We start from the raw sequence: 13,656 nt of genomic DNA, 5'->3' as shown, positions 1-13,656 counted from the left end.
CGCTTCCGGCCGCGGGGCAGGGCGGGACGGCAGGTCCTGCAAGGGGGGTGGAGGGAGCTCGCCGCAGGCTGGGCGGCCCGGCCTCACGCGGGCGCCGGGACGCGGCGCGGCCACCAAACGGCCAGGACCTGCGGCGGGTGGGCCGCCCGCGGGCGCCGCTGCCATGGTGCCGCTGCCTGCGCGCCGCGCGCTCGTCGCCGCCGCCCTGGGTGCCGCCGGCCGCCGCCGGTTCCCCTGTCACGCTGGCAACGGCCGCCTCCCCCCCTCCGCCTCCCTTCCTCTCCCGGCGACGGCGCGGTCCTCCTCGGGCGCGGGGGGCGAGGCGGGGGCCGAGGGGCCCAACCGGGGCTCCGCCATGCTGCGGCACCTGCTGCTCAAGCTACGGGCCACCGGGCCGGTGACGGTGGCCGAGTACATGCGGGAGGCGCTCACCAACCCGGGCCAGGTGCGGGCCGGGCCGGGGGGGCCGTGACCCTGCACCCGGGGATGCCGCGCCGCTCACCGGGCCCCGGGCCCCTCTCCCCCCGCAGGGTTACTACACGCGGCGCGGCGGCATCGGCGACAGCGGGGACTTCGTCACCTCCCCCGAGATCAGCCAGGCCTTCGGGGAGGTACCGGCGCCTCTCTCCGTCGGTAGCTGCGGGGGTGGCGGGGGGGCCGCGCTGGGGGATGCCCGAGCAGCGAGTCCGGGCTTCAGGTCATTTACCAAAAGAAAACTGGTTTGGCAGGGGCAGGGGCGTTCAGGTTTTGTGGGTGATGGGGGGGGAGGCCTTTCCTGTGCTGAGCCTGAGGCACACCTGGGCGTAGGAACCCTTGGTTTCATACAGAACTTGTTTATAAATACAAAGAGTGATGGTAGTTTCCCGGTGTGAAAACTACACAAAAACCATTTTCAGACGCTGGTCGGGTTCGCTCTGGCTTGTGCGTCGCTTGCGGTAGGACGGCTGCCCGAGCGCCCTTCTCCCCGCAGCTTTGGGGAGTGCACTGGGTGGAGGGTGGCTGCCGGGGGGGCAGTTGGCCAGGCAGCAGCCAGCACTGGAGCTTTTAGCAAAGGTTCACGCTCCAGCCAGGGGAGCCCCACACCTTTAGTGGTGGAGAGTTGCTTCAGCTGGGCTGACAGCAGCCAGCCACTGATTTTAATATAAAAAGAGCAGAGGGCAAAGTTATGTATCATAATGATTTCTCTGAACTTTGAAATGCGGAGAGAGAGTATTGCCGTAGTATCTTAGTTATTATCAGACAAAAGGCAGGTACTGCTTTCCACAAGTTCTGAAGTTCTTACTGTAAGTCTTTGTGTTGTTTCTCACTGTCAGTTAATAGGAATATGGTGTGTCAGTGAATGGATAGCCGCAGGCAAACCTAAAGCGTTCCAGCTGGTGGAACTGGGCCCGGGGAGGGGCACTCTTGCTGATGATATGTTACGGGTAGGTGAAAACTAATATTAATATTCTTTATTTCCAGCCTTATGCCGTGGCTACTCTGAAGCCTGAAGGAATGATGTTCTGCTCTCAGGATTTAACCCTCCCTAGTACTAAAATCATTTCAGTCAGGAGATTTGCAGCTTAGACTGTTATTAAAATATATGCGTATTTCTGAGCTCAACTGTGTCAGTTGAAAGCAGAACATGGGCCAGTGTGGGCACACTGCAGGCACACGTGTAATCGTTCAAGTGCTACTTGGTAGAAGGGGAGGGCAGGAATACTCCAAATTATTTCTGCATGGGAAAGCATTATCCAAACTGAAAACTGCTTAGGACTCCTGAGTGCTGCTGTGTGTTCCTGGGAGGGGGGCCTCAGTGTAGCAGGGAGGCGGGGAGGACAATAATCCAGCAGTGAAGGTGTGTCAGTTCCTTTGGGGGTTTCAGGGGCTTATTTCTTCTCAGTTAGCCCTTTGTGTTCAGTCATGCTTGCATGCTGTCTATTAATTAGAATACTACTGATTCAAAACCTGATTGCTAATGGGATTTAGTATCTCAGAAGAACTTTTGTCATATTTGCATATATTAATAAAAAAAACTGATAAGCACAGTGAAATGTAGGATATCAAACACTTTTGTTTACCATGCCTGGGAAAACTGAACCATTTTTCTCCTAATGCTAAATCCTCTGCGGGTCTTAAAGGAGCTACTCATTCTCAGGCTATTACTATTCTAAATTAGCATTTCATGTCGTTGCCCTATGTAATATGCACTGTATTTTGCCAACTTTATTAGAAGCATAGAAGCTTTTATTAAAACTGATGAATTCCCACCTCCTTCTGAAGGAGCAAAATGCAGTCTCTTTCACTCAAACTATTTTGTTAAATGAACACCAACTAAATCTTTTATCTTGAATAGAAATAATGAGATTAAAGGTTAATTCTTAAACCTTTAATGTACACAGCACGTGACTGCCTAATAGAATTCATCTGCCTTTATAGGTCTTCAACCAGCTTGCATCTTTGCTTAGTAAATGTGATGTCTCTATTCATCTGGTAGAAGTGAGTCCCAAACTCAGTGAGATCCAAGCGCTAATGCTGACGGGAGGGAAGGCACAGTCAAACCCCGAGGACAAGTCTGCTTACATGAAGGGCGTTAGCAAGACTGGGATTCCCATTTTCTGGTACAGAGACATTCAAGATGTGCCGTCAGGTAAGGAGCGTGAATGTCTTGTTACAGGGATGGCATCCTTCCTCCATTTGCAGCTTCTGATAATGGAATACTTCTCTGGTAGCCTTCATAATGGATAGAAAAGTAGTTAATATAAGTGTTGGTTCTTAGGCAGGATCTTGACTCCTTTTTCGTAACTGCTACCTGTTCCGACTACCTTCATTTTGGGATAGCTACCCAATTTCATATACTCTCACTTTTTCTTATCATGGGAAACCATTTACTGGCTTTGCCTGAATCTCCTTCCATGAGATACCTATTTAAAATTCTTGGACTGGACGCTAGAGTTAGCTGTAGAAATGCTGTCTTTGATGTATCCAAGCTGGAAGTAACGATAATTATTTCACAACCACATTAACTAGCTTAATTCATTAAAAATCATAAGCTGCTATGGAAGCATTAATAATTTAATGCATTGTTTTTTACCTTCCCACAGGTTACAGCTTTTACCTAGCACATGAGTTTTTTGATGCCCTGCCAATACATAAGTTTCAGGTACAGCAAGAAGATTGTTGTAATTGTGACCGACTGCTTCAGTGCCTTTTCTCTGAGGAAGCACAGAATCAGGGTGCCAGACTAGACACATGCATTGCACTGTCTCTGGTGATCAAATATTTCTAACTTAATTTGAACAAATAAGTCTTAATTCAGCTGATAACTGTAAAACTAGTAATTGTTCTTGAATGGAGAATCTTGTAGAAAGCTAAAGGGTTTTTTTCTGCTGAGAAGAGTCTCAAGGTTTTTTATTTCTTACGGTACCTTAATGAAGCTTTTAATTTCCGCGTTATTTTATGCACCACTGCTAACAAAGACTGAAGGGCTTTCATTTGAATGGTAATGAGAATAGCAAATTAGAGGCTAGTTAGGATTCAGAAGAAATATTCAACTTCGATTTGGTAAATAGTTTATGAAAATCACTGGTAGAATATAAATATTTTATTTTGGTTAAATGTTGCACTGTCAATAGAAGAGGCAGCATTTTTCTAAACAGCATCATTCATTCCTTTTAAGTGTAACTAAACCTGTATTTTATTTGACTCTGGAGATGAGTCTCTTCCACAGGCTTTTTCCAAGGCAGTTACTGGAATTAAGTAGGAACGAATAATTGTTGTTAATACATATTATGTTCCTAAAATGTTTGTGAAAATGCTTGAGATTAGTTCAATCAAATAACAAGATACTGTTGTAGCTATTAAGAGTGTAAAATGAGTACTTTGGGTTCATTAAACAGAGAACAGAGAAAGGCTGGCGTGAAGTGTTGGTTGATGTAGATCCAGAAGTTCCTGACCAGCTGCGGTTTGTCTTGTCACCATCCAGTACCCCTGCAACAGAAAACTTTATTCAGGTAAGATTATGCCTACCGGTTTGTACTTGCATCTCTACTGACTCTTTCAAGTACATTTACTGCTTCTCAGTTACTTTGAGAGCAAGAGGAGGGATCTTAGTCTATCGATGAGTAAATACAGCTTTACCCTTTCCATTCTGCAAAACTTCCACAGGCATTTAACTTTGTATGCTGTGAGAATACAGCACAAAAAGTTTCACACAGAAGGGCTTTTTGAAGGTGCACGTGGCTGAAGAGCAGTTTCCATTCTTTCAGTACCACAGTAATGCAGTTTCACCTGATGCAGGTGTTCTTAATTGTTAGAAAGATTTTCTTTTCAGTCAAATATAGGTTATAGAAGAGATGACTGAAATTCAGCACTTGGAAGACACTAACTGAAAATGACTTTGTAAAAACTAGCTCAAGCTTTAGGTAGTCTGGCTTACGCCCCTGGACCTGTGTGCCCCAACAAAGTGACAAGAGTCCCAAGACATCAAGTGTTGAAGAACTCTTGCCCTGTATTTGTTTGCTAATGCAGGTGTTTTGCTCTCTGAACACTGCCCTAGCCTGAAGAAACGAGGGATCATGTGGAAGTGTGTCCTGAGGCTGGTGTCATCATTCAGAGACTTGCCTGTCGTATAGAAAAGGACGGCGGGGCTGCACTGATCGCCGATTATGGTCATGATGGAACCAAAACTGACACTTTCCGGGCAAGTCATTCATTTACGCTGAAAGAATAAGCCAATATACTCTTTTATCTTTTATTTGTCACTTGGATCGTTAGGTTCTTGTAAGTGAAAGGTCTTGGGTGGATATAATAGCAAAAACTGCATTATGCTGCAATCATAAAACTGAGTAATTGAGTTCCTATTTAATCAGTACCCGTAAGGGTTTCTGTCAGTTGGAGAGGATAATCTGAGCCCTTGCTCAGTTTATCTCAGAAGTATAATTTGCTGTTTTCACCCCTCACACGCACAACTTGGGGCTAGCAAAGACTAGCTAGGGTAGCCAGAATGATGGCTGAGTATAATATTCTGATTTTAATTTTTCAGGGTTTCCGGAATCACAAACTTCACGATGTGCTGAAAGCTCCAGGTACAGCTGACCTGACAGCAGATGTTGATTTCAGCTATCTTCGAAAGATGACACAGGGAAGAACAGCCACATTGGGCCCCATTAAACAGCGGGAGTTTTTAAAAAACATGGGCATTGACCTCCGATTCCAGGTACCATAGTGTTTACGGGTACACGAACTCTCCTGCTCCACAAGCAATGCTCTTAAGCAGCAAGAGAGCTTTTATAATAATCTGATTTTAAAAGAAAGTTGTTCCAAACAGCATGCAGGTGTGGGATCAGAGTTGCTTCTCCTAGATATAAGTTACTCGTGATCCCTCAAAATAAACTGATCATATTATGTTTAGGAGTATTTAAACTTTGCTCCATACATCAATGTATGAGCTGCACCAGGATCTTACTGGTTCTACTGAACATTATGGCACTGTTACATCAGTATAAGTGAAAGGGATGCAAATGGTGATTGCAGGTATGAGGGAATTTATAGGAAGGCAGGAATGGCTGTAACCTACATTTTTTATTTTTAGGTCCTCTTGCAGAATTCACGTGACACAGCAACTCATGAACAGTTACTTCACAGCTATGATATGCTGATGAATCCCAAGAAGATGGGGGACTGTTTTAACTTTTTTGCCCTGCTGCCTCACCACAGGCTTGCACAGCCTGACAAGAAATATAAGCCAGATTCAAAGTCTCCCTTACCGCCTGTTGCTGGATTTGATGAACTCTTACTGAAATAATTACAAATACTGTAGCAAAATGTCTGATAATAGTAGCTTTCAATAGCAGCCTATTAAATAAAAAACAAGTAAAAGGAATGGAGTCCTGCATTTTATGGTTTCACATACTATATGTTTTGCAATAATGTAATCTGCATATAGCTACATCTACAGTAAGGTAGGAACTAAATACTTTGATTTATCTTTGAACTGAAAGCACATGAAATGTCACATTACTTCTCCAGGCAATTGTCACACGCTAGTCTACACTTTCACACTTTGCAATTTCAGAGTAAATCTAGTGCAGCACACTGAACCTGCTGACTGGCCTACTCAAAGCAGTATGTGCAGAAATCAAACACTACACATACAGGAACCAGCATACACTGAGAATGAATGATGTTTCAGGGGTCTCAAGAGAGAGCTGAGTGAGGTATTTACTCATGGAATAAAATTCAAACTTGTCAGTAACCAACAGATTTGCTAAGGAGACTCAAAATGTACTAAGCTTGGGTAGTTCCTTAAAAAACAAGATGCTAAGACATTTTTATAAAGTGAATGGTGCCAGGAGCCCTGCAAAAAGTTATTAGTTCCATAGCACCTGCTAACAGAATTTCCACAGCAGGGCCTAGGTAATGACAAATCCACAAACAGAGAAGTATAAAGAACCATTTACTTCTAAAAACATTTGACAGGAAAGATAACTCATGCAAATAAGAAGAACAAGTCTGATAGGGAAATAAATTTTATTTTCAAGCTTATCAGAGGATATTTACAAACAATGGGATGTATAAAAATATAAAAGTACTTGACAGTGTCCTTTTCAGGCTATAAATTTTACATGAGCTTTTTTTAGCATCATCATAGCACTATTTCTTGAATGAACACAATTCTTCTAGGGGTAAGGATATCAAACATTGTAACCTACTGCTGTCAAAGTTTGCAGTAAAGGTAGAAAAAAAGGGAATAAAAAACTCAGCTATTTTTACTACTCTGAAGAAAGTTTACTCCTAATATATGTCTCATTTTTTTGGTTCCTTGACTATTAGTTGCTTGTGGCTTCTATTGTCTGGCCCCGTAAGTCTGCATATATGGTCAGGCAACTTCCTCCAAAGGCAAACAGCATTTTTATATTTTTTAATACAACTTGAAGAATAAATAGCTCATATAATATTTTGGAGCAGAGCAGACATCAAGGGGAGAGACATCAGCCAGGCCTTCTACTTCATTGTTGTCCCCTCCTTCCTCTGTTCCTGTTGTGCTTTTTCAAGTGACTGAGCTGGATTTATTTCCTCCCTTAAAATGATACAAACAAACAAAAAAAATCCACAGGAAAACCTGAAGTGACAGCTCAGGTATAAAATCTGAAGTTTAAAACCAGACTGTATCTACATTATTACAGTTGGGATGGAAGATAGCAATGGCTTCACTGAAATTTGGTCACCTGAACAGTTGAAGTTGGAGAAAAAAAAAAAAAAAAAAAAAAAGCTTTGCCTCCCTTGCCAAGCCTGGGCAAATACCAGACTACCAACTTCACAGGTGATTGTTCTGGTTCCAAAGATGAAAAATCGTGCCTCTCCGAAGCATCAGCCCTGAAACCCTGCCTCAGCAGGATGGCAGGGTTAAGGGACAAGCCCTGCCCCTTCTGAATTCCTTTGCGCTGCCCTGAGGGCACAGAAGGGGGAGGATGCCCCCCCGGGTAGGAGTGGCAGGGACTGCCACCGGGCAAGGCCCCTGCACAAACCTGAGAAAAACACCTGCCAGGAGAGAGGACCCGTGGTGGCCAGAAGGGCTGAACCGTGCTGCCGGCTGCAGGGAACCACTGTACAGCCTGCACCAACGTTCCCTTCCGTACAGTGCGGTACACCCTGACGGGGAAGCCAGAGTTCAGCCTTTACCTTGGACACCTGCAAGACGTAGTGGCAGTTAGATTAAGGGCAATAGGAAAAGAAAAGGTGGGTTAAAGACCCAAACCTACCTGTGGGTACACACCTCTGCAACTGCCACTGACTTTACCACCAGGTCACTGTCATTGCAAGCATCTGCCAGCCCTGAAATAACCTCATAAAATTGTATGCATATCTAACAACTCACAAAAAGTCTGCTTGCCTGCTTCCTTACCTGAATAACAACAGTAGAAAAAAAACCACTTACCTACACACACACACACACAAATAAAAAAAAATCTTTGTAGGAGAGAGAGAGATTAAACCTCTCACTGACTTTGCAGTTCAAGCCTGCATCAGTATTTTAAGAAGTATTTCAAACCAAGCTCCAGCTAAGCAGCTCGGCACATCAGGGACATGTACAGCCATTCAGCACCTTCCAGCAGCACAATGCTGTTATCCCACACAAAAGGAAAGGTTTCACCTTTCCCGTTTTTTAAAATAGGACAAGAAAGAAAACAAAACTCTTCCATTTGCATTTAGCATTCACGGCCTCAAACTTCTTTGAAATACCGTGATCTTTAACTGTTGCACGGTCCTGAAGGAATCATTTCCAAGGAACAGTGCTGCTTCCTCTCTGCTGCGCCACAAGTCCCATAAGTGGCTGACAATCCATCAGCTGTGGCATCTGCCTAAAAAACTGAATTAGGAGTTTGTTTTGGACTCTTCATTCAGCTCAAAAAACAACGCGGAGCACAGTAAAGAGGATGGGAGGGGCTGCAGGTGAAGGTCAGAAGGCAAAGCCCTCTCTCCTACAATCCAGCTGCCCTGGCAGGAGCCAACAGGTGATTTGATATCCACTGCTACTCCTAGGTTTTGAGCAGAGTTAAGATACAAGCTAGCAGGCTACAAACTACTCCTGATGTAAGTCCAGGGAACCTTAAAAAATATTAGAAAAACATTAGAAAAATTTAAAAATCTAATTACTCAAAACAACATAAGAAAGCTGCATGTTTTTTTTCCCTATTCCTCCACATCCTTCTGCCAGAAGCTGTTTTTCCGGAGCGAAAGGATATGCTACATCAAGTCTTGTGTGGTCTCTGTGCATCACTTGGGTAGTTCTAAGGCAAAATGCCTTTGGTGTGTATCAATGATGTGTGCCAGCCCTGCACAGCAACGCACTGTTGTGGCTTATCGCTGTTTCAACAGACAAGAAAGGACTCACATAGCTTTGATGGTCATCTCTTTAGGTTGTCAGCCAGCATTTCAAGAGGAACGTAAGAAGTTAAGGGGGTTTCTTTTTTTGGTGTATCTGGAAGAAGTTCAGTTAGGCCAAAGACACAAAATATTTGACTGTCTTAACAGCAGCAAATTATTCCTTCATCTGTGAAGCTGTATTCAACCTAAACTGCCATGTTTTGCTATTAGCCAAGGTATTCTGCACCAATTTCTTTTTAGTCTCTTTTCACCATGCACAGTTTAGGAAACAGGAGACATATCTAAGTAGCAGAAAAACAGTCCTCTGTGGGCTAGTAAATAGGGATTAGAAAACCATTACAAAAATCTTATTGCGTAGGCTATGAAAAAAAAATCAAACTCTTGAAAAAACGCACAAACCGTTCAATCTGTACACATTACACCTCAGTAATGGCTTTGTGCCACACAGCTCGGTGAAATGTTAACCAACGGGGCTTATCCCACCGTCTAGTAACTACTCATAGTTTAAGTCAGAGACGGAGAAAAGCTTGTTGGACAACAGTCTCTTCCCATGTCAATGCAGGATCCTCTGGGGCTTTGTACACCAAACTGTGTATAACACTCAAAAAGAGCAACAGTTGTTCCAAAACTTATCTTCGGTTTCTGTCTGGAGTATCCCTCTTTGCTGTAAATTAGCATAATGAATAAATCAGGGATCTTCTTCCATGTCATCTGGATTAGGAGCCATAATGAAATGCTGGGGGTACTCAAGGTTGTGTTCGTAAGCATGTTCTTTCCAGCGTGCATCATCACTCTCGTGGGTAATGTAACGCTCTCCAATGCGCGTTTCAAATTCTCTGAGGTCAAGCCAAGTCTGATAATCCTAAGGAGTAAAAGGGATTTAAGGCACTAGTTTAAGAAACAGCAACAGCACATTCCCACGGATAAATTCTGCAGTTTTTCTCCACTTTTAGTATAAATAGCCACAAGATGAAACCAACAAGATCTGCTAAAAAAATGAACCAAGCAAAAAAACTCACCCACAAGAATGGTTCAAAATTAAATACGCTGTTACTATCGAAGGTTGTAATACTGTAAATCGTGAAAACTTTTTGTAACAAGACAGCTATGTTAGCTTTATTACAAAATTAATTGCAAATATACACATACATTAAAAAATATTCATTCTAATATTGTTTGTACTCAGAATTAATTGGATTTTCTCCCTAACGTATTTTAAGTTATTTGTGTGCATGGATATGTGCACACAGTATTGTGAAAGGAACCCACAACAAAGCAGCAGGTAAATTCCATTCCAAACAATTCTGTTCCAGAATAACTGCAAGTTACAGCACACACCGTCTTGTGTGTCCAACTTCAGCACAGAACAAACAATGTTTGTCTCTATACTGATTTTACTGGGGCTTCATGTACTCATCATGGCCTGCATTCAGGAGAGGTGCCAGAAGAGTAAAACTACGTTAGCACCAAACTAAGGGGCAAGAGAAACAGTAAGACAGACTTTCCTTGGAGAAAGAAGCCATTAACAGATGGGCAGAATCCTGGAGCACATAAGATGTAAAGCTAAAAAACCAAATACTCAAGCCTCCATGAATGCTTGTTAACAAGACTTTAATAGCAGCAGTTTTAATAAGCCTCTGAAGGATTTAATCCAAAAAAATAGTTATTCAGCCACTATAAACATACTGAAAAAGCAGATGGGTTTACCTGTAACCACGGATGACTAAGGGATTTGTCAACACTGAAACGTTTTCTCATCTTCACTTGAAGCAAATTGTTTATTAGATCAATGGCTGACAAAGAAAAACAGAACAAAAATTATATTGTTTAAATACTAATTACTTCTGTTAACATCCACATGCTGCAGTGAAAATGAATTTATATGTGTGTGTATCTTACTGAACTCTTTTAATCAAGCTCTTTGATTATACTTTGCTTTGCTTACGTTAAATGAGGCTACAAAATAGGTATGGGGTAAGCTTCCCCCCATATTGATGTAAACACTAAAAACACTAAAAGCTTTACTATAGTACTCATTAATCTTTTTCCCTACTGATTTTAGCCATTTTCAGAAGTGCCAAAATAATTTGAGCATAATCCTGCATTCCAAAACACTGTAAGGACTTCCACTGCAGGATGCTGTTGTGTATGTTCCTCCACACCTACCTGCGTGTTAACCACATACGCATCACTAATAACAAAGCTGGCATTGCAGAGCTCCAGAGACCAACCTTGTAAACTTCTGGATTTTTCAGAGCTGATGTTTAGATGCAGGTTTTGTTTCACTTGCTAACATATGAAACTAAGGTTCTAGATTCAACTTCAAACTGTTTCTCTAATTAGAGTTTAGATAAAGTCTGTTTTGAGATCAGCATTCAGCAAACACACGATTTCTCTTTTCATTAGGACATGATTTCTCATTTCATTAGGACTTTGGGGAAGTTTCAGGTTATTCATCCCACTCCTCATGCATGCAATTAATTTTTCTTGCTAAATCTATTGGCTCCTCCTGCCCTGAAAACTATCTAAGACGTTGTAATTGACAATTTATCTTTCACAAAAATATGCCAAGTCATATCTATCCATTTCAGCATAGTCTATTAAACTCAAACTATCAGTAATTCTCACACTCTTATCTGAAGGGACTTTGAGGTTTAAGCATTTGAATGTGTTACCTACATATAAAGACATTCTAACAGAGAAAACTGATTTCTTACCTTCACTAGAAATCTCCTTCCAAGGATTTGGTGGGTACATAAATGCTGCATTTTGGATCTGATCATTTATATCTTCATCTTCATTAAACGGGAATGTACCACTAAGGCTCACATAGACAATAACTCCTACTGACCACATGTCTAGAGAGCGGTTGTAACCTTTACTCCTGAGCACTTCAGGGGCAAGATAAGCAGGTGTTCCCACCACCGAGCGCCTGAAAGATTTTTCACCAATGATACGTGCAAAGCCAAAATCACACAGCTTCACCTGCAAAAGAAATATATTTTTGAACTGAGAAATCTCTGCTTGATCTACAAAGGATGCAACTACCCACGATCTGGGTGACACCCTTTCTGCTGTCATTTAAACACTGTACGCACTAAAGCAGAGACAAAACATCACATAAGGTTTTAGGTCAAGGTTTTAGGTGGCTGGTTTTGCAGACTGCAGATCAACCACCCTTCAGACTAAGACCTGAACTGGCTCGCACCAACTCAGGTCTGAGGCAGTTTGTGTAGGACATGGATGGCCACCAGCGTGCAGGTAAGGACAAAAAACTTGATTCCAAACTCAGCTTATTTTCAGAGACAAATGCGCGCCCTTACAAGGCACAGAACCAAAACTTAAAAAGCACGTGAATCCCAGCTAGATCACATTCCTCTTAATCATATCCCTGAAGCTGGAGGCTTCAGCTATACAGAAGTCAACTCAGACCCAGCCAGCTCTGGACAGGACAGTCCAATAATCATCCACATAAACAGCGTCAACAGCTGCTGCCTGCACTGATGCTCAAAGCTGCACGGTTCTGGGATGGTTCCGGGATGGTTCCTGGACTTGAACACAACAGGCACTTGCACAGGTAGAAGGATCCAGATCAAGCCCAGCACTAACCCCAAGTTAATAAGCCCGCTTCAGGCTCTAAGAAAGAGCAATGCACTAAAGGCATGCGAGTGACTCTCCAGAAGTCCTCTCCACTTTGCATTCATGTCACAGGACTGGAAGCAACTCCTTGATGCTGCCTACCTAGCAGCTTTTAATTTCAGTATATCATCCACAATATCCATACTATCCGAGGTATCTAAGGTAACAGTTGACTGGGGTAAGCGTTGACTGTACCTAAACACTAATATCACTGAACAGCATTTCTCTTACAGAAATTAGCTATTTAGTCACTGTATTTATAATGTAATATCACACATACTGACGATGAAGATCCCTGAGCAAGACTAGTGACAGATGTGCCAGTCCCTTTTCACAACAGCTTATAAGCAACACAGACAAGAGCAAGGAAAAGAAGGAGATGCACAACAGGTTAGAAATTGTTTCCCAGGGTCAAACAGCACTGGAACAGAAACAAGGACTGGTCTTGAAGCTTCAAGTCCAGTGCCTTTTCCACTGGAATATTCTCACTAATCCAGAATAAGCATAAAAACAGATGCAGTCTACTGAGCCTTTCGCTAAGTGCTGGCAGTAGTTCTACTTCTCAGGCTCCTTGGAAGACAGAATGCTGCCGCACAGCATTGCTGTGAGACATCATCCAGTTGAGGGGGGGGAAGACACAGCTATAACACATACCGTTCAAGTAATTCTAGACTAAGTCGGTTGAACAATCCCACAGGAGGTCATTTTTTATGCTGCAATGACTACGTTTCTTTTAAAAAAAAAAAGAAAAATTAAAAATAATGAAAAAAGTGGGTTTTAATCTTCACTTACTTGAGGGAATGGCTCTGCAGATGCTAGTAGTACATTTTCTGGTTTTAAATCACAGTGCACAATATTCTTGAAGTGTAAATTCCTCAAAGCAACAAGTATCTACAAAAAGGAAAGAACACTTTCAGAACTATTCAAGCAGATCCGCAGTGTCAAAATCCAGGCACACTAACCAACACAGTAATTTGTATCAACATAGTCTTCAAGTACTGTTTTTTCCAGCCTGTCAAGACTTGGAGCTGATGGGTTTGTTTTATTTTCCTCCACTCCCCACCCCATCTTTTTGAATGCTTACTGTTTTGACACGCATCTTTGGATGTTCATAATATCATAGTCTTCGGAAAGAAGGGTAAAAAAAAA

General features: G+C 42.7%; 2 protein-coding genes across 2 annotated transcripts in view; one reads left to right on the top strand and one right to left on the bottom strand.

Moving 5' to 3' along the window:
* Nucleotides 1-50: 50 nt before the first annotated feature.
* Nucleotides 51-5,863, top strand: NDUFAF7 (NADH:ubiquinone oxidoreductase complex assembly factor 7). The gene is made up of 9 exons (XM_037405082.1): nucleotides 51-445; nucleotides 531-611; nucleotides 1,314-1,424; nucleotides 2,419-2,629; nucleotides 3,084-3,142; nucleotides 3,879-3,992; nucleotides 4,538-4,681; nucleotides 5,024-5,197; nucleotides 5,573-5,863. The coding sequence occupies exons 1-9, from the start codon at nucleotides 164-166 to the stop codon at nucleotides 5,783-5,785; spliced, it is 1,389 nt and encodes a 462-aa protein (XP_037260979.1). The 5' UTR covers nucleotides 51-163; the 3' UTR covers nucleotides 5,786-5,863.
* Nucleotides 5,864-6,493: 630 nt separating this feature from the next.
* Nucleotides 6,494-13,656, bottom strand: part of PRKD3 (protein kinase D3) — a 45,762-nt gene continuing 38,599 nt past the window's right edge. Inside the window, exons 16-19 of the mRNA XM_037405081.1 lie at nucleotides 13,300-13,398; nucleotides 11,586-11,853; nucleotides 10,576-10,661; nucleotides 6,494-9,730 (exon numbers count right to left, since the gene is read on the bottom strand). Coding sequence (XP_037260978.1) covers nucleotides 9,557-9,730; nucleotides 10,576-10,661; nucleotides 11,586-11,853; nucleotides 13,300-13,398 — 627 coding nt within the window. The 3' untranslated portion in view covers nucleotides 6,494-9,556. The remainder of the gene's footprint in view (nucleotides 9,731-10,575; nucleotides 10,662-11,585; nucleotides 11,854-13,299; nucleotides 13,399-13,656) is intronic.

This window comes from Falco rusticolus, chromosome 12 (assembly GCF_015220075.1).
Source record: "Falco rusticolus isolate bFalRus1 chromosome 12, bFalRus1.pri, whole genome shotgun sequence".
Taxonomy (NCBI): Eukaryota; Metazoa; Chordata; class Aves; order Falconiformes; family Falconidae; genus Falco; species Falco rusticolus.
The sequence above is the reverse complement of the archived record's forward strand: the minus strand, read 5'-3'. Positions and strand labels throughout refer to the sequence as shown.

Coding starts and splice junctions, on each gene's coding strand:
- NDUFAF7 (XM_037405082.1), top strand. CDS start 164: ATGGTGCCGCTGCCTGCGCGCCGCGCGCTCGTCGCCGCCGCCCTGGGT. Junction 446..530: donor CGCTCACCAACCCGGGCCAG/GTGCGGGCCGGG, acceptor CTCCCCCCGCAG/GGTTACTACACGCGGCGCGG. Junction 1,425..2,418: donor TTGCTGATGATATGTTACGG/GTAGGTGAAAAC, acceptor CTGCCTTTATAG/GTCTTCAACCAGCTTGCATC.